Here is a 23,468-nt window from a genome sequence, read left to right as displayed (position 1 = left end):
TTTGCTACCAGTTCATCTCTTGCCTAAGTGATGGAGAGCCTTGTAGAAGCCCTCTCTGTGTGACTGATGCTGTCCCACCTGAGAGACGCTCTATTTTATGCTGCACTCAGACAGCGGGGCTTCTCATTATTCTCTCCTGTTCAGCAGCAGCTGCATATGTCCTGTCTGAATGATACAGCCTCAGCAGAAAAATAATGGCACCAGTGTTCAGTTTCAAATCTTTGACGAGAACCTGTGTATATGTTCCAGGGGCTGCAACAGGACTCAGCGTAGATACATAAGGATTATTTTGAACTGATAATCATGTAACGCTGTTCTAGTGGAGTCCAAAAATAAAATGATGTAGTTGCAGAATATCATAACAGAACCTTTTCCTTCCCCACAAGTAAATGAACTGCTTCTTATGTAGCACGTTTTCTACTCTACTCAAGCACTTTATACAACATGTCTCATTCACTCATTCATGCAAGTACTTTTTTTGCTACGTCTAAGTGCTTTCTCTCTAATATTCACACACATTCACACTCTTCAGACTGGATCAGCCAGGCATCAAACCACCAACCTTCCGATTAATAGGTCCTGCTCTTCCTTCTACAAAAACCTTTTCAGGCAGGAGGTGAGGTGAATAATTGTTGGACAAAGATGGGATGTGAATGTGGACATTCTATGGCCATTCAACAGCTGTTACTGTTAATGGTGACTTCCATCTCGCCCTACCTGTTCATTCAGTAATTAGTTACATTTCCAAAACTCTTACAAGGTGTCATCAAACAAATTCTGAGAGCAGATCTATAAAAATCAAAAGTTTTATCTGATTTAAATATGGCAACACTGAAGGTCAGGGAAGTTGCAGGGAGGCAAATCTGATGAGTGGTTCAGGTGTGTTTTCAGTGTGGTTGGAGCCTGCATAAGATGGCACGCTGTTATACACCACAGTTCTGGTGTTTCTGCTAAATGTTTTTTTGAATGTGGAAAAACTTCATGATTGAAGTCTTGATCATGCCTGATGTGCTGTCTTCAGACTCGGAAACTGTGGACTCTTCCACTGAAAACTGTCACAGACCACTGTGTTGCAGGCAACGTAGGAGCCAAATATAGGACTTGGAAGACAGGACTGAACTTAAATGTGGCTATATTACTGCAGCACACACAGTAAATATACTGAATATACACAGGGCTGCACAGGAGCCAGAAATATACTGACTAGGAAAATACGTGGGAAGCCAGGGAACTGGGGAACACACAGCGTGAAGGGAGCCAAAGATGAGGACACAACAAGGAACAATGGAAGGCTCAGACAATATATACACATGAGGTAATCAGGGAGATAAGATACACCAGGGAGCACAGCTAAGACTAAGAAAATAATAACTTTATTAATCCCAGAGGGAAATTCACATGTCTGACAGCTCATTTGCTGTTTGTATGAGAATTGAAGAGCCTGATGGCTGTGGGTACAAATGATTTTCTGTATCTCTCCGTTTTACAATGAAGAGAGAGAAGTCTTCCAGTACTGATGTTTTTGTTCCATAAAGATGTTCTAAAGTGGCTGATCAGAGGTGTTCAGGAGCATTTTCCCACCACCTCTCCCAGTCTGTCCAGTCTGGCTCCAGTTACAGAGCCAGCCTTCCTCACTAGTTTGTCCAGTCTCCTTGCATCCTTGTTTCTGATGCTGCCACCCCAGCAGGCTGCAGCATAGAAAAGCACACTTGTAACCACAGACTGATAGAACATCTTCAGCATTTTCCTGCAGATGTGAGATCTTAGTTTTCTTTCAGTCTAGTTTGTTAGGTGTAAACCTACATATTTATATTTTTTTACCACCTCCATGTCCACCCCACAAACTTTCACAGGCTGTAGAGGGGCCCTTAATCCTCAGAAATCCACTATCTTTTCCTTTGTCGTAGAGGCGTTCAGTATGAGGTGGTTTTTGTGACTCCAGTCGCTGAAGGCTTTAACAAGATCCCTGTATTCAGGTTCCTGTCCATTCCTGATACACGCCACAATGGAAGTGTCATCTGGGTATTCCTGGATGTGACAGGACTCAGAGTTGTATTTGCAGTCTGCTGTATACAGTGTGAAAAAGAGCCCGGACAGCCCCTGTGGAGCCCCGTGCTGCTCATTAATGTCCCAGAAACCTGACAAAATGTGGCCTTTCTGAGTCTGTGGAAAGGAAACAAAGGAAGAATCTGCAGCCATCTCTGAGTATATTTGGTTGGATGGTATTAAAAGTGGGCAGTACGGTGGCGCAGTGGTCAGCACTGCTGCCTCACAGTTAGAACAACATCTGGAAGGTCTGGGTTCAATTCCACCTTGGCCCAGGCCTCTCCCTCTCTGTGTGGAGTTTGCATGTTCTCCCCGTGCTTGCGTGGGTTTCCTCCAGCCCCCCCTGAACCCTCAGGATCATTTAAAAAAATGCAAAATGACTGTCTTACTGCATCCAACCTCTGCAGCGATGGCACGTTGTGAGAGGCCTTGCTTATGCAGCTCAACAATCCTACCACGTTCAAAGTCAGTGAGCTTTTTTGCTTTTTACAGTGTAAAGACTTACAGAAAGTAACGTGGAATCCAAATTTTTGCACAACTTTTGATCAGCTGAAAAAATCATGTTTGAGTGTAAATGCAGTTTTCAATAAATTCCCTGCTCAAAAGTTTTTGTCTCTTGCACCGATTTCTTCTTTTAGCATTGTGAAGCTCTACTTAGAACCTTCTTAATATCCAATAGTGCAAAATGCAAATTCTTGCAATTATTTAACTGGTCTTAAGATTTTGATCAGGAGTGTATACTGAACCTGTTCCAGGCGACAGAGCGTACTTCAAAATTGCCACCGTTTGATGACTTACTGCAACAATTACCATAATAACTCTATATTGACTGTGAAGCACAATTTCTAAGCTTTCTGAAACCGTTTGAATTTTTCCGATAGGACAAATGGTCGCGCAATTACGGTAATTCAAAGTTCCTTTGATCATCTGCCTCAGCGGCGATATGCTCGGTGTTGACCAGCTGTTCACAGTAAGTAAGGGCAGGTAACAGGTGCTTCAGCAGCGATCGCCACTGTTAAAGGGTTAAACAGCCTTGGACACACAGCCAGCAGCCTTCCCTGAGCATAGCTCCAATCTAACCCCTGTCTCTGTGACAGACAAGGGATGGGCTATCTGTGGTGGAGGTGGCTGTTTCTTTTTGTTGTTTCCAGAGATGGTATTGATTCCTTTCCACACCTCATGAATGCTGCTGTTTTGTAGATTCCTTCCTATCTTCTTTTTGTATTCCACGTTTGCCATTTTCAGTCTCTTCTTCAGCTCATGTTGCACCTGTTTGAGCCGTTCTTTGTCTTTGTTTTCACTCTGAGTAGTCAGGAGCACAGTGTATACATATCTGTGTATTTTGTGAAAGAATTTAGTGGAACAGGAATGCATCACTGCATTATGAGGATAAGATTATCATGGATATTTCTGATGATCAGGATGTACATGGCACATTTGCTTCCCTTTTAGCACGATCCCAAAGGCTGTGAAGACCCTTTCAATGTACTGTACACTCCTGTGGCTGACAGCCTTTTTTCTGATTTTTCTGATGCATTTTGACAGCTCCCAGCCTTCAGTGCTTATTGAACAAGTGCAGCTGACACATTCATACACAAAGTCATTCAGCATAAGACACCCCCGGGTGCTCACATCCTCAGCTCAGTGTCACTTTCTCTTGACCTGATTTGGAAGTCCTGAACACCTACATTACAGCCTCAGCCCTCCCGGCCCTGACGTAAGACATGTATCCCCATCAGCATGGTGTGTGTGCCTCTTCCAGCCTTAGGGGTGATCACATGCATTTAATAATGTAAATGACTAAACAGTTCTACTCATATTCTATTTGTTTTCTTGTTCCGCTGTTGTCAAATATATTTCAATTCAATTTTATTCATATAGCATCAAATCACAACAAGCAGTCGCCTCAAGGCGCTTTATGTTGTAGGTAAATACCCTACAATAATACAGAGAAAACCCATCAATTAAAACGACCTCCTATGAGCAGCACTTGGTGACAGTGGGAAGGAAAAACTCCATTTAACAGGAAGAAACCTCCAGCAGAACCAGGCTCAGGGAGGGGCAGTCATCTGCTGAGGGGAGAGAAAAGACACGCTGTGGTAGAGAGCCAGGCTGGTTCTTATATATCACGTGTCAGACTCAAGGCCTGCGGGCCACACCCAGCTCGCAATATAATTATATACGACCCGCGAGATGATTTCATATAGCAATGATTAATGGCCTGCGGGTAAACAGCGCTCCCACCACTTATACTACAAACGCGTCATAAGCACTGTAACACAAACAGTGAACTTCCTGCAGCCCCCCCACCCCAAAAAAAGAAAAAAAAATCAAACCGGGTCTCCACCGCTGTGTTTGCAGCTGCGTTTTTGCTGATAAGTTTTTACCCAAAAAATCTGCAAATTTGCAACCAAAAACTAGGCTGAAACTGAGAGGTGATCGAGCGTTTGCAGCGGCAGCACCAAGCCTTTGGAATAATCTTCCTTTCCATATTTGCTCAGCCCAGACGGTAGACTCGTTTATCCTTATTAAAGACATCTCTTTTCCTTAGCATTTGGCTGCAATGTAACATCCTATTAGATGATTGCTGACTTCTGATTGTGTTGTTTTAATTAATTAATTTATTTATTACTGCCTTTTTATCCTGTTTATCTCTATGTGCAGCACTTTGGTCAACCTTTATTGTTTTTAAATGTGCTATATAAATAAATGTGACTTGACTTGAAAATGAAAAAAGTAGTAATTGCTGCCTCTGGTAGACGTGTGGTCCTGGACACGATGTTTTGCAGTTTTTTAAAAAAGGTTAATCTGGACATTGTTTAAATGTGCTTCACTCTTTGTACTGAATTTTATGTGATCTGAAGCTCGTTATTCTGAGTTAATTCAGGCTTGGGCGTTTGTGTGTGTCTGCAGGCGGAATCCCCTTCATTTCCATTTCATCACAGACTCCATTGCTCAGCAGATCCTGTCCTCTTTGTTCCACACGTGGATGGTTCCTGCTGTCAGGGTGAACTTCTACGATGCAGATGAACTGAAGGTGAGGAACACAGGCTCCAACTCTCAGCTTTACCGACTAGGCTGTAGTGCTTAATGAGCTCGTGGCTACTGCTTTATTTCATGTGACACTGTAATTTCTTTATTGGCTGTTGTGTAAACTACACATAAAAATAAATGATCCCCACCCTTCTTTGTTGTGGTGTTTCAGTCTGAAGTGTCATGGATCCCTAACAAACATTATTCGGGGATCTATGGGCTAATGAAACTGGTCCTCACCAAGACACTGCCATCAGATCTGCAGAGAGTCATCGTTCTGGACACAGACATCACCTTTGCCACTGACATCGCTGAACTCTGGGCCGTCTTCCACAAGTTCAAAGGTAATACAGCTCCTTTTTTTTTTTCATACTCTCATGGTGCGTGGGAGCAAACCATGAGGACCCAAATGTAGGATGCAGGAGTTAAACAAACACGAGCCTTGATTGTGGCTGATGATATAAACTAACAAAACAAGGCAGGTACAAAACTAAGGAAAACCTAAACTGGGGAAAAAACTGAGGCGCACAGAGAACACAGGGACAAGACACAGCCATGACAACAACAAGAATCCAACAAAAGGCAGGGGAAGACTGAGACGATGAATACAGGGAAGGATAATCAGGGAGCAGGCAGCAGGTGAGGAGCACAGCTGAACATAATCACATAAACGAGACAAGGAAGTAAAACTAAACACAACACACAGAACAGGAGACTGGCAAAATAAAACAGGAAGTATCACAACGAGGAAACAGAGACACAGACTTGACACAACACAGAGGGACAGACACACTGAGGAAAGCAGACACAGGAGACTCCACACAGAGGGGAACACTGCAGGATAGAACACAGGGAGAACTACAGTCAACAACCACTGGGAACTAAAGGATACATAAAGAGAATAATATAAACCATAAAACTAACTAATACAAGAGTCCCTTCAAAACAAAACACTAGGTTGAAGACCTAGGACCAGGACACATACCTTTGGTGTGTGCGTATTTGTCAAGGATTTGACCAGCATTTTACATTGCATGGACTTCCAGCTTTTATTAGCATGTAGTTTAAGTGCAGCGTTCTTAATTATTTGACACTTTTGATTTGCATCAGAACTCCATCTGAAGTAAAAGCCTGGCTATGCCGGATCATGGTTTTCATAATTATGCGATCCAAATAGTTTTATGTGTGTGTGCGTGTGTGATTGTGCATGTGTGTGTGTGTGTCAAGGTCAGTTTGTGTCGCCTGTCGAGACGCAGGGATACCTTTTCCATCGTCCATCACGGTTTCAGCATCTCAGTAAGTGTGCAGGCGGCACATGTTCTTTGGAACACTCCTGTCCTTGCAGCTGTTGTTTCTTGTGTGTTAACAGTGTTGAGAGCCTTTTTGACTTTAGGTTGTCTATATGCATGTCCATAAGTTTTTAGAAATGACAGTTAAAGTAGTTTTGTCTCTGTACGCCACAATGATTTAAGTGCAGCTTTTCAGCTTCAGTAATTCAAATGGTTTAAGAAAAGTACTGGAATTAGGAATTACATTAATTTCATACATAGGCCTCCATTTTCAGATGCTCAAAAGTAATTGGACAGTTGACTGGCAAGCAGTTTCATGGGCAGCTGAGGCGCGCTGTCATTATTCCATGACAAATAAAGCAGATAAAAGTTCTGGAGTTGGTTCCAAGTATTGAACTTGCATTTTTGGCTACTACACAAAATTTAATACACTAAGTATGACTACATTTCACACAAACGTCTAACAGTTTGATTCAGTTTTATTTATATAGCACCAAATCACAACAAACAGTCCCCTCTAGGCACTTTATATTGTAAGATAAAGACCCTACAATAATTACTTTCCTCAGGGTTTAGGGTCACCTGATCCAGCCCTAACTATAAGCTTGATCATAAAGGAACTTCAGTTCTGGATTTAACAGGGAGACGGTATAGGAGAAATATGCTCTCTCTTTCTAGTCCCTTTATAACAGGATAAAATGATGAAGTGATGATGTATTAATGATGAGCATGAATTGTGAATAAGGAAAAAAAAACTAAGGCCTATTTGGCTCAAATGCTAATCTGCAAATGCTTTTTAAACCCATTAGTCTTGCAGATTATTTGAAGTTCTGAGATATTTTCTAGCTTTCTTCCACACAAAATGTTTTAACATTCAGTTTTCATATTAAATACTTTTTATGGCTATTGTCTGGTTGACTAAGTGATGAAGGGATCGTTTGGTTTCAGGATCAAATCTGACCCTAAGCTGTCTTTCTGAATGAATTACAAATTATCTTGCATAGTAAGCCACTGCTTGATTAGATAAAACTGACTAATTCATTCAACCTAAAGCAAAAAAACAAACACAAATACCTTAAAATGACTATATTGAGGAAGATTACAACATAACAGTAACTTTGTTGCTGATCTTAATGCCAGTGAAATCATCTGTGTTGATCCTGTTAGCTAGCTTGCCAAATTATTACACCAGCCAGCATGATTCATAATACCAACTTACATGCACTCTAAACTTCCACACATATGAATGTGAGCAGCCCTGCAGTTTCATCCACGACTACTGTGGGTGTCATCAATGACAGTCGAGGTTCAGAAGCTGTTGATTTACCGGTCGATCAACGTCTCTACCCTCACCTATGGGCACAAGCTCCAGATAGTGACTGAAAGAACGAGATTGTGGATCCAAGCGGCGGAAATGAGCTTCCTCCGAAGGGTGGCTGGCCTCTCCGTTAGAGAGAGGGTGAAGAGTGCAGCCATCCAGGAGGGCCACAGAGTACAGACGCTGCTCTTCCACATTGAAGGAACCAGTTGAGGTGGTTTGGGCATCTGACTAGGATACCTCCTGGCTGCGTCTTGGGTGAGGTGTTCTGGGCATAGGAGGCCCTGGGGCAGACCCAGGACACGCTGGAGAGATTATATGCCTTGGCTGGCCTGTACCCCCAGATTAGATGGAGGAGGGGGCTGGGAGAGGGAGGTCTGGGTTTCTCTGCTTGGGCTGCTGCCCCTGCAACCTGGTCCCGGATAAGCAGAAGAAAATGGATGTATGCATGGATGGATGGATGACCACATCTACACATTAATACACATCACTATGTTGATGCTATAAAGCTTGTTTATATATTTTTCTCATACAGTACTATTTTCTAGAAAAGCACAATTAATTGTATTTTAATCTCAATCACAATTTTGGCTTCCCACAATTAAATAAGCCTGATATTTAAAACACAACATAAATCAGCCTGACCACATGCCTGCATTAGTCAGTCTTCCCAGCACCACGCAGCTTGAAGTTTCCTGGACTCGTCAGGATGAGTAACACTATGTAAAAAAAATGTAAATGTCTGGCAAGGCAGAGGGTGAAGAGCTTTTTTGTTTTTTTGTGTCAAATAATTGTGATCTTAATATTGAACAATACAATCGTGATTATAATTTTGGTCTTAATCATAGAGCCCTACTATTTAATGTTTTGTCAATTAAAAGTGCTGCTCTGCTGCTGATGAACCTGTCCGTGTTTGTGATCGTTCATATGCTGCCAAAACATGAACATGCTTGTAGATAAATCAGATAAGGAAAAGATCTCCTGAGTATGTTGAATGTGCTTCATAGTTCTGGCCCTTCTACTGAACATTTGGCAATGCCAATTAAAATACATAAATAAATAAGCTCCCTATTAAAAGTGAACCTGTGTACAATAAGCACCGTTTTACCTGCTATACTGCATGTCCAATTTTATACAGGTGACAAGCTGCATATCTGATCAGACTGAAAGTGCTGTGAGTTGCCAGTAAGACTACAAACCAATATATAAAAATACAGCCCACTTAACATTAACATGCTGGTGGTCACTACCGGCAGATACAAACCATTACTACTGAATGCAGTCATTATAAGTTATTTTAAGCAAAGTACAGGAGGTGGAGAAAAAGGCAAAAGCTGTTTCAGCCCCAGAACCCAGTTGGATAGGTGTAGTTGTAAAGTTGTAAAGGTGTACACGAAGTACACCTTTTAACCTCCTGGCTAAAAGCTGCAGTCGTCATTATGTAGTGACTGAAGGAGAAGGATGCTAGGATGTTTGCAATCATAGCCATAAGGATTTAAATATATTTTATTAAAAATGAAAATGCCAAGAACATTCTGGAACTGTTGGGATTTATTAGGAAGATAATGTTACAGTTACTCTCATCACTTTGTAACTAACCTTTAACTTTTATAATTATAAATATTATTACAAATATTAATTAATACTTTGTGTACAAAACTTGCTTATTGCAAATTATTTTGTGCATTCAAAGCAGTGGTAGGAAACCTTGTTTGGGATGTCACATTTTCCACACTCAGTGAAATGGCAGCTTAGATAACTTTATAATCTTTGTAATCTTATCTGTACTGGTAAATACTCCTAACAGTCAGATTACAAGTCAGGATTCAGTCAGATATGAATCTGCAGTATTTATGATCCAGATGCCATATGAGGTGCTGAGGAGTACTGGGCTATGCTATTAGAGAAGGCTTTTAAGGCTTCGAGGTTCGGCTGCATGGCATGTCATCTAAAGGCAAAAGTGTTTTTACCTGCTCCACATGGCTGCACTGAAGTACTGAGTGGAAAATCTGACTCCTCCCTCCTTATCCTCCTAAACTGCCCCAGTGTCCTTTTTCATTAATTATTTCTCCTTTAGTGGGGGTGATTGATGCTGCCTCACCATTGTGCCACTGGATTTTAAGACAGATAGTCTTATCAAAGGGCCATAGTCAGACAGGTATATAAACTGACTGGTCACTTTATTAAGTATACTTTGCTAGTCCCTTAATTCTTCATGGCATAGATTTAAACAGGTGCTGGAATCATTCCTCAGAGAATCTGCTGATTTGGTGTCATAGCAGCACTCGGTTTTCATTTCATTTCAAACCTTTATTTAACCAGGAAGAAAAACACATTGAGATTAAAATCTCTTTTTCAAGTGTGTCCTGGGTTGCTGCAGATTTGTCAGCTGCACATCCATGATTCAAATCTCCAATTCCACCACATCTCAAAGGTGCTCTGTTGGGTTGAGATCTGATTTTGGAGGTCATTTGAGAACAGTGAAGTCACTGTCATGATGTTATCTTTGTGACATGACACATTATCCTGCTGGAAGCAGCCATCACTGTGGTCACAAAGGGACGGACATGCTCAGCAACAGTCCTCAGGAAGGCTTTGGTATATAAACGATGCTCAGTTGGAAGTAAGGAACCAAAAGTGTGCCACAAAAATATTCCTCATATCATTACACTACCACCAGCCTGAACCGATGATATAAGGCGGGATGGATCCATGCTTTCATGTTGTTTTCAACATATTCTAAATCTTCCATCTGAATGTCATAGCAGAAATTGAGACTCATCAGTCCATGCAATGTTTTTCCAATCTTCTGCTGTCCAGTTTATGTCAATTGTAGCCTCAGTTTCCTGTTCTTAACTTACAAGAATGGCGCATGGTGTGGTCTTCTGCTGCTTCAGGATTTGGTGCTGTGCACTCGTATGGCACGGGTGGTTATTTGTCATGCTTGAAGAAGTCTTACCATTCTCCTCTGACCTCTGGCATCGTGGCATTTTTGCCCAGAGAACTGGATATTTTCTCTTTGTTGGACCATCCTCTATAAACTCGAGATGATTGTGCAGAAAAATCCCAGTAGGTCAATAGTTTCTGAAATACTCAGACCAGCCTATCTGGCACCAACAATCATACCACATTAAAAGTCACTTAAGTCACCTTTCTTCCTTATTCTGATGCTCAGTTTGAACTTCAGCATGTTGTGTTGACCATTGCTTGGCTGATTAGATATTTGTGTGAACAAGCAGAAAAACATTTGCACCTAATAACCTGTATTTGGGGCACAGTGAGACCTTTAAGGTATGGAAGACAGGATCTGTGAGGACAAAAGGACAAAAGCTGGACAAAACACCTTGTGAGTAAATCACTGGAAGATGGTGAAGATAGGAAAGAAGACTGAGGAAGGCACGTAGGCAGAGTAAGGGAAGGAGACAGTGTGAGTCACTTCAAAGATTTATGGGTTGTGCTATCCTATAGTACAACACAGCCAGCAGGAGTTTGGATCAATCTTAATTAAAAGTTTACTCCAGTGCAGCACCTATGCCACCCCTCCCTTTGCTGTCTTCTCTGGATGAACTGGTGAGCCCCGTTACGTTTAAAGCATTGTAACATCCACTAAGACACACTCACAATAAATGCTACTCTAAGACTCAACTTTCTTCAAATTACCAGCTGATGCAAAAAGCTTCTAAATATGGATAAGAGGGAAGTCCATCTTTGCCTCTGTATGATTTTGCTGAGACAGCTCTTATTTTTATTTCATAAACCACATGAACCTCATAGCAAACACACAAACATGAGGGATGAGAAACTGCAAATGTATTTTTCAATAAGGCATGTATTAATAAGTGTCATTGATATGTTTATATGTAGCACTCACAAAGAACTGTACTCAAGGCAACCTCAGTATGGCAGAACTTACTGTCAGTTTTGAATTTGAAGTTTTTTGTGATGACATGTCAGATAGCACTTTTATTGGCAGTACTGAATCAGTTAAATCAAACTGGTTAAGTGGAAGGTGGAGTTGACTGTTATTAAAGGGACAGCCACAAAGCAAGAGACTAGAAGCAATGTAACAGATGTATGTTGAATAATGGGGATGTAAATGCATTAGAGGGTTACAGATACAGCCACTTAAAATGGCCGACTTGTCTGTGACAGGACTTTGGCCTTCCTTGGCTGGTCCTTGGCCAAAATGAGACCCCCCCCCCCACTTGTGATGTGGGCAATGCGACCATGAGTGGGAGTGCCACTCAGGAAAACTGGTGGTAATGTCTGTATCCACCAGGAGGAGCAGTGATAATGGAAGAGCCTTCATTTACAGCAGGGCTCTTCAACTCCAGGCCTCGAGAGCCCCTGTCCTGCAGGTTTTAGATGTGTCTCTGCTTCAACACACCTGAGTCAAATCTAGAAGTCGTTAGCAGGACTCTGGAGAACTTGACTGCATACTGAGGAGGTAATTCAGCCATTTGATTCAGGCGTGTTGGATCAGGGACACATCTAAAACCTGCAGGACACCGGCTCTCGAGGCCTGGAGCTGAAGAGCCCTGATTTACAGCCTGCTGCGCTGTATATTCATGCATTTTAAATGTGATCAGGGGTTATATAACAGAATCATAATGTTGAACCTTTCTGAAAACACTGACACATATATTGCAGCCAATAAGTACAGGCTGTACACACTGAACAAGCTGCTTGCACTTGATGGTTGTTGCTGACTAATGAACATGAAAGCATAAAACTATTACTTGACCTCACTGCTAATGATTTTAATCAAAAAGTAGACTCTAAATTTAAACGTGAATTGATTATTGCTGGGTTCTGTCAGCAAACAGCATATTTAGATGTGATACAGAGAGCAGTGGGATCAGTGCTGTATGTGCGTGTGTATTCTGCTCTAAAAACATACAGCAGAAATATGTGGAGCTCTGTTGTAAACATTTAGGGTGAAGACTCAGTGAAAGCTGCTTCAGGAGAGGGACCCAAAGATTTGGCTCTTACAACAAGAGCAATAATCCCGTGTTGCTGACACGCTGGCAAATAAATAGTCAGAGCAGCACTGATCACAGTCTTGCTGCTTACTTTCAGCATCACTCGATGCACTGAGGTGTCTGTCACTAAACCTAGTTTATCTCCTCTGTGATTCATTTGAACACTCAGACCTTTCTTGTTAACTTGGGGCAATAGTGAGAGCACGGACTCTACTCAGGAGAAATTGTTGTGCTGAAAAATGAAGACGGTGCCAATCAGACACCTTCCAGATGGTTCTGCATGGTGGCTCAAAATCTGACAGTACTTGTCTGCATTTATAAATCCACCAATATCTCCAAGACCACAAACCGTGACAGAGCCTCCACCTTGTTTCACAGATGGATGTAGATGCTCACTGTTGTAAAATGGTTAAGTTTAGGGTTAAGAGAGTTCAGGCTGTGTTAAAGAATAAAAGTGGTCACAAAATATGTTTTTGCCTTATATACTGTATTTCCATTATGTTTGCACATTCCCATTAAGTGCTGCAGTTTCCTGGCAAAATACAAAGAAATAAAGGGTAGGTCACTTTTGCACAGTCAATGTGAGTCAAATTGAAATCACAGGTTTGCAGCTCTCAGTATAAAGCTACACATTTATGAATGTTCCCTTTTCTGTAAATTTAAAACCCAAGTATATGAATTTTTTTATGAGTGAAAATGTATAAAAGCAAGATCTTTTTTTTTTATACAGACTCACATTTTTTTGACATGTTCTCACATCATAAACACTCACATTTTGCAGCATACAGCATTTACCTTCATACACTGTAATTCCAAGGCTTTTAACAGTGGCAGTAAATCTTTACAGTCATGAACTGATGTTATGCTTCTGAGTGGGGTTTTCTGAAAGTCCTCTCCAGTCTGTAGTCTATTCAGAACTCTGATATAAGACAATTTCTTTCTGGTTTCAAATGTAATTTCCAAGACTTCCTTAATGAGATTCAAATTGTTCCTAAAATAGTTCCTCTGTTCTTTATGAACACATTCATCTTCTGAATTTCTCAAGTTCAAAATGGATTCCCCTAAAAACATGCTGCTAAATAATACAGTTCTTAAGGATGAAATCTTTCTTGACCTTCGACTTCTAGCTTCTAAGGATCTGTCTTGAGTCTGTTCACTTTCCTGAGTGACAGATCGTAAAAGGTCATGTACCCCATGAACAGATCACCAGTCCACCACAGGGCTGACACAGGGAAAAACACAACCATTTACACTTACAATAACATGTATGACAAATTTACAATTACCATTAGGAGGAAGATGAATGTTTGCCATATCTTCACAGATGGTATAAAAGATGGATACAACTTCTGGAACTAAAAAAAATTAAATTCCTTAAACGTACATTCTTTTGAATGGCCAGCAGGGGGTGATATGGACAAATGTACAGTACTGATCCACCCTCACATTACAGCTACAAGACATGGAATGACCCATATGTTAGTAAATCAGAATTATTCTGAACCAACGGGCTTGTGCAGTCTGCATATTGGCATGCCCCCAATTTATCTATATCAGGAAACATGTTTACCTCCAGGTGAATCAGAGAAAGTGGTGATGATGTAAGAGAGAAGCCTGCACCTGTAAGGTGAGAAAGCAGGAGAAAGTCTGACTTAAGAAACTGAAACAACTGTGTCCAAAGAGGAAGCCAGAAAAGGCACAGCTTTCCAAACTGTTTCCACTGCAGTGACAGTGGTTTTTGTTGTTGTTTTTAAAAAAGAATATTGCTTCTCCTGCCACACTCACTGTGGCTCAAGTAAAAAAAAATTCTTGGACATCAAAGTCGATATAAAATAAAGACTAACTGGCTACAAGAAAAAGAAGCAGCTGATCTGTTAACCCAAGATGAGAAACTCACTGTGATTAAAAAAAAAGAAATCTAGATTCTCCAGCATCTGTGAGAGAGTGCCTAGAAGTTAGACATCAGCACCAGCAATGAAATACCTCATAAGATGATCTGAGGCTTGTTTGTAAAGGATCAATAAATTCAGATACAAAAATATTAATATTAATCACTGATTTATGCTTGAAACACAGAATTTCCATACAGATGTGTGGTTACCCAGTTTTGGTAAATGAGGCTCAGTCTCCTTACAGTGCAGCATGTAGCTGTGAGCTAGCCAGCAGCAGACGTACTGACCATGTTTTGTCTTTGAGTTTTTGTATTCACCTCAACTTCTGACGGATCACAGAACTCAAGAGAATCTCCATTTGTTTCTAATATTACTTCAAATCTCTCATCTTTCCCGTTAATCATCATACATTCTGTACACTCTGATACCTTAAACACTTAGAGGAAATATTTTCAGGTCCTGTTAATGCAGCTGCATTCTGCCTGAACACTATGGAGAGATACTCTACACCTGACTTCCAATGATCCTTCCCCAGCAAATGTGCACATGGTGCATTTTAAGCATGTAGTGTGCACATTGTCATAAATTAGTTATAAAGACTGGTACTTATATATTGCTTTTCTAAATGTTGGCAGATATTACCAGCTGAAGAAATTTCCATCCATCGGCAGAAATGAGCTTCCTCTGAGGGTGGCTGACATCTCCCTTAGAGATAGGATGAGGAGTGCAGCCATTCGGGAGGGGCTCAAAGCTGCTCCTCCACATCAAAAGGAGCCAGTTGAGGTGATTCGGGCATCTGACTAGGGTGCCTCCTGGGTGCCTCTTGGGTGAGGTGATCCGGGCCTGTCCTACTGGGAGGAGGCCCTGGGGCAGACCCAGGACACGCTGGAGAGATTATATCTCTCGGCTGGCCTGGGAAGGCCTAGGGGTCCACCCGGATGAACTGGAGGAGGTGGTTGGGGAGAGGGAGGTCTGGGTTTCTCTGCTTGGGCTGCTGTCCCCACAATCTGGCCCTGGATAACCGGAAGAAAATGGATGGATGTTTGGATGGGTGGAAATTTGCATCACGCAGGCGAGGATGTGAATGTTCAGTTTTGCTCTTTACCTTTTCACCTGTCTCTCTCTCCCTAATGTCTTCATAAATCCAGATGAATGGGGCATTTCAAGGTGGTCTTATCCTTCCTACAACCCGGTACTGGCCATTAGAGGTCTCCCAGCAAATTACTATATTCACTTCTTTAGGATTACATCACACTGACTGTCACTAACAGCTGGAGTGTCTGAAATCTAAAATCCCCCGAAGTGCAATCTAACCATAAATACTGCAGATTCTCCTTTTTCATATACAGCAATATTTTTATACTTTGACTTATTTTAATTTTTGTAGCTATTTTAGCTCTTTTTGGTTTCACCTGCTGCTTGGTGAGGGTTAGGCATGGACAACTTGTTAAGGCTTAGAAAAGGATCATGGTTTGGGTTCAAACAGACCCTTTTACAATGTTAAGAACATGTGGGAATGCTTTCCTGTGGGAAGACAAACTTCTTCCATGTTCAGAAGTTCACACTCCTTGTAAAGAAGTAAAGACAGCAGCTGGGATTTTAAAAGTACAGACACACTCACCTGTGTAAACGCTGGTTGTTTAAATCTTATTAAACAAGCAGCCAGTTTTGGAACATCTGACTTAGACGTGATTGTCCTCACTTAATCCATCTGACCATATAGTTGTCTTTGTGTATATAATACAAATGTAACTGCTCACTTCAGTGAGATTTATAAAGCACTATTTGTGCACATTGTCATGCCATTCTCACCATGTTGCTGTGCTCACGTTTGTGGTTTTTGTTTTTATCTAAATACTTTTTTCATTCAGTTCCAGTTCTCTCTAATTTGCCATAAAATCAATCAACAAGCTCTTTAAGTCACATTTGCTATTAATAATAATAATAATATTTGTTTTTAACTCTCAAATGTGGATTAAATATTTTTACCATTCTTAAAAATCTTTTTTCTCCAGATGCTTTGTTTCATCTGTTTCCATGGCAGCTAAAATTTGATTAGGGCTAATATGCTGAGAGTTCATAGAGACTCATATCTTAGTGTGCCCTGAGGGCACGGGCGTTTCTCATTCCACAAATTCCAAATTTGGGTAGCACTTTCCATTACAGCTCGGTAATAATGTGGTAATAATGGGGTAACAAGCTTGAAACAAAAGGTAATAATGTGGAAAATTACAAGTTATTACATCCAGTTACCAAAGTAATAACCAGCTACTATCCAAGTATTGTCATGGTACCAACAGCGGTTACAGCTGAGTAGTATTCCACTGAACTTTATGTAATTTGATAGTAAGGGCCCCAAAACTGAGGGTAATACTGTGGAAACAAAGATATGCCCATGAGGCTAAACCATTTGGCAATAATGTGGTAACAATATCTAACCAGATAGCAATAGACAATTTTTAATAAATTCTAATAACCGCATAATTATAAAGTAATATTGGCTGATGAGTTCACATAATATGATTGTATTACCAAATTATAAGGCTTGAATTAATCATACCTGAAGCTCCCAGCATTCGGCTTTGCTTAATAGTGTAAATATTGTACTAAGCTCCACATGTCATACCAGAAAGCCTGCACCACCCCACAATAGAAGAACAGGTGATCCAGGCCTTCAATATCATTTGTCCTTCAATGCACATATTAAACAAATATGTAGGACCGCTTTTTTGCATTTGCACGATATTTCTAAAATTAGAAACATCCTTTCTCTGAGTGATGCTGAAAAGCTAATTCATGCATTTATTACTTCTAGGCTGGACTATTGTAATTCATTATTATCAGGCTGTCCTAAAAGCTCCCTGAAAAGCCTTCAGCTGATCCAGGGACTAGAAAGAGAGAGCAGATTTCTCCCATATTGGCTTCTCTTCGTTGGCTCTCTGTTAAATCTAGAATAGAATTTAAAATCCTTCTCCTCACATATCTGCTTATCTTTGTCCAAGGAGGAACAGGATGAGCACTCAGTGATGGTCTAGGGAGGCTTATCCATGGAAGGATGCACAGACCTCCACAGGCTAGGCAACAGCACCCTGACTGCCATCAGCTATTAGAATGAAATCCTTGGACACACTGTCAGATCCTACGCTGGTGCAGTGGGTCCTGGGTTCCTCCTGGTGCACGACAATGCCCGACCTCGTGTGCTCAGAGTATACAGCCAGTTCCTGCAGGATGAAGGAATTGATACCATTGATTGGCCCCCACGCTCACCTTAAATCCAATAGAACACCTCTGGGACATTATGTTTCAGTCCATCCATCACCAACAGGTTGCTCCTCAGACTGTCCAGGAGCTGAGTGATGCCCACAGATCTGGGAGGAGATCCTTCAGGACACCATCTGTCATCTCATTAGGATCCCCGACGTTGTCAGGCATGCATACAAAGCATGTGGGGGCCACACAAACTACTGAGCACCATTTTAAAGCTGCTGCAGTGAAATTTCAGCTAAATGTTCTGGTCTGCTGCATCATTTTCACTTTGAGTTTCAGGGTGTCTTTGAATTCAGCCTCTGTAGGTTGGTCATTTTCATTTCCACCTAACGATGTGGCAGCCTTTCATTCCTGACACATTAGCCAGTCTATATCAGTATAGATACCCAGCAGGATTTTTTCCCATTAAGATCTGTTGTGTTTTCACAGAGTTCCTTTATTTTTTTGAGCATTTTTTTTTTTTTTGTCTATATTGATTTACATTAGTCTGAGAGTGGCAAATGTGATGCTACAGAGCTCTACATGCTCAGCATGTTTGTCCAGTCTAGTGTAATTACTGGAATAATGGACCCCGCTATTCTCATCTGGTTTGATCATATTATTGAATTTTTTTTTTTCTGTTTTATAGATGTTTTTTCTGCTTGCATTTTCCTTCTAGTCTCTCTCCCATAATTGATGTGGCCCTGGTAGCTCTCAGGAAGGTGAAACATTGAATCCTCAGCTACTTTTGATTATGTGGTCATGGTGTTGGGCTTCAGGACCACTCAGAGGTCGTGGAATACATCGTTTATGCATCCATTGTTAGAAATCAGTGGTGCCTGCCGGAAATTTATTAGAATTAACCATTCAGTTCTAATCAGTAGGTTTTCTAGAATTAGGAATGAGGCTCTGGGGAAATTAGAACTCTACTTAGGACCTCATGTTTCATTTTAGCATCATTTTCATGTATACATTTTTCTGTGTTAGTCCATGCATGGGCTAAGACTGCTCTCTTGTGTCTTTCATGTGAGTTGTCATTCATATTTAAGTCACTATTACATTACTTATTGTTGGTAATACATTGTATACAATGTTTTGTTTAACTCGCATTGCAGCACTGACAGTTAAACTAATCAGTATTGTCACAGGTAACGAAGAGAAGCCATTGGCTCTCAGTAGATCCAGTTTGTATCAAAATGGCTCCGAAAAGCACATTGAAGTCAGTCAAATACGAACACATCAACAGGATCCACAAATCAATAGGTTCACTGTGATTCACTGACGCCCACAGCAATGGTAAATGGACTAGTTCTTATATAGCGCTTTTCTACTCAGTCAGAGCACTCAAAGCGCTTATACAGCACGTTTTACATTTACCAATGCACTCCCATTCACACAAGCACTTCCATGTTTTTACTAAGCTAAGTGCTTTTTTTAATTAACTAACATTCGCACACATTCATAGTCCGACGGAACGGTCAGAGAGCAACTTGGGGTTCAGTATCTTGCCCAAGGATACATTGGCATGTAGCCTGGAGTAGCCAGGAATCAAACCGCTGACCTTCCGATCAGTAGGTGACCTGCTCACACAGCAAACAGCCTAAACTGGCCTAAATTATTGTTGGGCTAAAAAAAAAAGGTAGTTATTCAAGTTTCATTTCCAGCTTTTAAGGATGTATAAATATACAACGCTAACACACCTTTGTAGTCATATTAGGCATTTTGTCACTAGATTTAACACCTTTTCAAAACTTTTTGGGGTGGTTGTGGCTCGGTAGGTAGAGCAGGTCACCTACTAATCAGAAAGTTGGTGGTTCAATTCCCAGCTGTTCCAGGCTGCATTGCCAAAGTATCCTTGAGCAAGATACTGAACCCCAAGTTGTTCTCCGACACAAGTGTTGGAGTATGAATGTGTGTGAATGTTAGACAGTAAGCACTTAGCTTAGTTACGCATGGAAGTGCTTGTATGAATGCAAACATGTTGTATAAGTGCTTTGAGTGCTCAGTTATAGTAGAAAAGCACTATATAAGAACTGGTCCGTTTACCATTTGGACACTTGCCAGAGTCTTGAGCATGAGGTGAGCGTCTCTGTTTGATCCGTCACAGTGAAATATCCACGGATCTGGAGCAGCCTGCCAGCTGAAATAAAATCATTTACTGATTTTAACATTTTCAATGTTATGCAAATTTATGACTAGAATAAATCTAAAATAGAATTTAAAATCCTTCTCCTCACCTACAAGGTCTTGAATAATCAGGCCCCATCTTATCTCAAAGACCTCACCAGTACCATATCACCCCAACAGAGCACTTCGCTCTCAGACTGCTGGCTTACTTGTGGTTCCTAGGATACTTAAGAGTAGAATGGGAGGCAGAGCCTTCAGATTTCAGGCGCCTCTTCTGTGGAACCAGCTCCCAGCTTGGATTCGGGAGACAGACACCCTCTCTATTTTTAAGATTAGGCTTAAAACCTTCGTTTTTCATTAAGCTTATAGCTGGATCAGGTGACCCTGAACCCTACAGTTTGTACTTCAAAAGAATGAAAACCATGATAACCTAAAATCCTAATTCACAACTCAAAAAACAACTCAAAGAAACATGAGGCACACTGGACCAATGGCCCAGTATCATGACATTGTCATATGATGCTTCTTTGACTTCTGAATAAGTTACAGTTTAATTCAAGAACGTCACAATCCAACTGTTTTTAAAAAAATCCTAACCTACACCCCACTGTTCCTAATTACAGGCCCAAGTCCAACACCGCCCCTCTTATCTAAAATTCTAGAGAAGATTGTAGCCAAACAATTTATGAGGCTCCATTTCAAAGTTCTCCCTCCTACACATAGATCATTGCATTGTCAGGTTCCTTCCTATGTGGCTGAGCTTTTCCAAGTTGACGCTCCATCCCGTTCACTCAGGTCAGAAAATCTAAGATTAGGGTTTTTTCCACTCACCTGACTAATGACACATGCTACATCTATTTGTCTATTACTGATGTAGATTTTTATATGCTTTATATATTTTGGAGTAAGTTCATTTAGAGTATTACAGCATATTTTATAAAGATGTCATGTGTCTGTATCATCTTTCTTCTGTTACCCAAAAAAAGTTAGCCAATTTAATGCACTGAGCTTTTTATCTTAAAACAATTATGATATTAGACAATTTTCCCACCCAATTAAACAATATTTACATCAGTTTACCCTTCATTTCACCTCAAACATACAGGTCATATCTTTTTCTTTCTTGTATTTATTTCTTGCTATCACCATGGGGTATAACCCTTAAATATAACTAACTAAAGCTTTCAGACAGTTGTAGTGTTGCAGTATATTGATATTTGACTCTGAGTCAGTTATAGAGGTTGAAGAGGAAAGTTTCAGAAGAATCTTTTATTCTTATGCTTCTAATTACTCCATTCTGCTCATTAAAATGAATGGGATTTTTTTTTTTAAATATCAAATCAGCAAATATTTAGTTAGGTGTAAAAGTTTCTGTGGAGTGAAAGTTGTAGGCTTACAGGTTGGTTAATTTTGAGATGAATTATTCTGCGTCTTCCACTCTGCCAATCTCTGTACTCCAGCTCTGAACATCCCACCTATTAAAATGAATGGGATTTTAAAAAAAATTATTTATGTTTTGTTTTCTTGTTTTTTTCTAGCAACAAATCACAAAAACATTGAAAATGGTGAAAAAAGTATACCTCGTGCAACTGAGCCAGTCATTTTGGGTTTTGAATGGTGTTTTTATGAAGGAGTGATTTTTGCTTTTCAACACTCCTATCAATAAACATTTTTATAATAATAATAATTTATTATTATTTTGGCCATTTGCGGCTTTATTTGACAGTTTTCAGTGTAGAGAGACAGGAAAGTGAGAGGAGAGAGATGGGGGAAGACATGCAGTAAATGGTGACAGGTCAGGACTCGAACCTGCACCGCCATGCAGCATACACGGTCGCCTGCTCAACCCTGGCGCAAATAACTATAATAATTTAAAAAACATCTAAAAACATTTTTCTGCATTTAGAAACATATTGTGGGATTTTTGCTTCTTAGCCGTCCCACAGTGACAGCTGCTCAGTCTTACTGTGGACCACACTGACATGATAATGTGAACTATAATCTGTTAAGAAGAGTTTTGTGTCTGTCCTGATAATGTTATCAGTTACAGCTGCTGTATGATTTCCTTGGATGACTCAACAGTAAAAATTCCCACAGATTTCCTGGTACTCCTGGCATTCTGAGGTTCACTGTGTGAAGATTTTGCTTATTTGGACGTGCATACATACAAATATGTCCAACTTGGTTTCTAGCCAGGCTGTAAGGCCTAATATCACATATCAGCTTTAATCCGCCATGAAGTCAATAGCAAGTAAACAGTGTAATATGCATGAATCTGTTATGAAGATTAAAAAATCTGATGCAGTGGGTAAAAGATTTGTTTGAGCTCAAGAAAGAAAAGGGACTTTGTATTTTATTGATTGCATTTTTGTCTTTTTGAGGCCTTTCTGTTGAAACAAAGTGGATCTGTATGGATTTGGCTTCATTTTATTCTCTTCATGGTTCTCTGACTTGCAAAGCCAATATGTGACTGAATTGGCAAAAACAGGTGGTTACAGCTTCACACTCAGTTGCACATCAGTTTTTCTCATTTTGAAGGTTCAGGTTTTGGAAGAATGGAAGGCCTGTTGTGCCTCAGTCTCATATTGCTAGTTGGGATTATAAACTGCACCATAAAGAGAGGTGGTTTAAAGTTGGCTTAAAACTGCACTAATCAATAAGAAACTGAAACAAAACTTAATAATAAAAAATTAAGCCCATCTGTCGCCTATCCCAAAAAAATATGTGGAGAGGGCTGCAGAAACAGCCCGGTGCTCTGATGGTCATCACAGTGTGAAGCCTCTGCATCCAGCCCTCTCTGGCCAGCATGTGGATTTTAATGCAGCCGCATTCACGGTGTGGATTATCTTTTATCCATTTTGCTGTCAGACATCAGGATGGAGTAGAAATGGCAGGATGATTACTTCAAGGCTCCAATGTCAAATTAATACTAAAAATAAAATTTTGCAGTTTTTGAAAAACCTTTTTTTTTCCAAAGGAATTGCCAGAATCTTCAAAGACTCTCTGAACAATATGAAAGGACAACACTCCACAGATCGTTCAATCTTTAACTGTTGCAGACAGCATTTTCTGTCCTACTCCGGGTTTCAGAAACAGAGTCACAAAATCACAAAGCCTTGAGGATTCCAGTAGTACTTGCACACACTGTGTCATTTTGCATTATTTTCTTGTAGGAATGGACCATCTCATATGGAAATTTTGGGTGGTTAGAACCACAGTCCCCAATCTGAATCATAATTTTTCCCATGGATTTATTTAGGACCACATGATTAAATTCCATACCCTGTTACTTCATTTCAAGACTAAAGGAGGATGAGTCATACCTAATTTTATTCTGAAAGCTCTGACAGGAAGTAGGGATTCATCTCTTAGCATGTTTGCAAGCTCTCTACCGTTGTTTGTTGAGATGACGGGTGTCCTCTCTGTGTCACTGCAATCACACTTCTGCTTCATGTGCTGTAGGAAAGTAATTTATTTATGGATTTCATGATGCAGTCTAACACTGAATAACTGTTGCCTGAGGAACTAACCTAAT

The 23,468-nt window shown here is 40.5% G+C and overlaps 1 protein-coding gene across 2 annotated transcripts in view; it reads left to right on the top strand.

Moving 5' to 3' along the window:
- The window catches only part of large1 (LARGE xylosyl- and glucuronyltransferase 1), a 136,059-nt gene that overhangs the window by 56,099 nt on the left and 56,492 nt on the right, over positions 1–23,468 (top strand). For both annotated transcript variants that reach the window (XM_030725285.1, XM_030725287.1), the window contains exons 5-6: positions 4,960–5,083; positions 5,252–5,423. In XM_030725285.1, the coding sequence (XP_030581145.1) occupies positions 4,960–5,083; positions 5,252–5,423 (296 nt within the window). The remainder of the gene's footprint in view (positions 1–4,959; positions 5,084–5,251; positions 5,424–23,468) is intronic.

Source organism: Archocentrus centrarchus, unplaced genomic scaffold, assembly GCF_007364275.1.
Source record: "Archocentrus centrarchus isolate MPI-CPG fArcCen1 unplaced genomic scaffold, fArcCen1 scaffold_52_ctg1, whole genome shotgun sequence".
Taxonomy (NCBI): Eukaryota; Metazoa; Chordata; class Actinopteri; order Cichliformes; family Cichlidae; genus Archocentrus; species Archocentrus centrarchus.
Note: the sequence above shows the minus strand (reverse complement) of the source record. Positions and strands in the feature narration are given on the sequence as shown.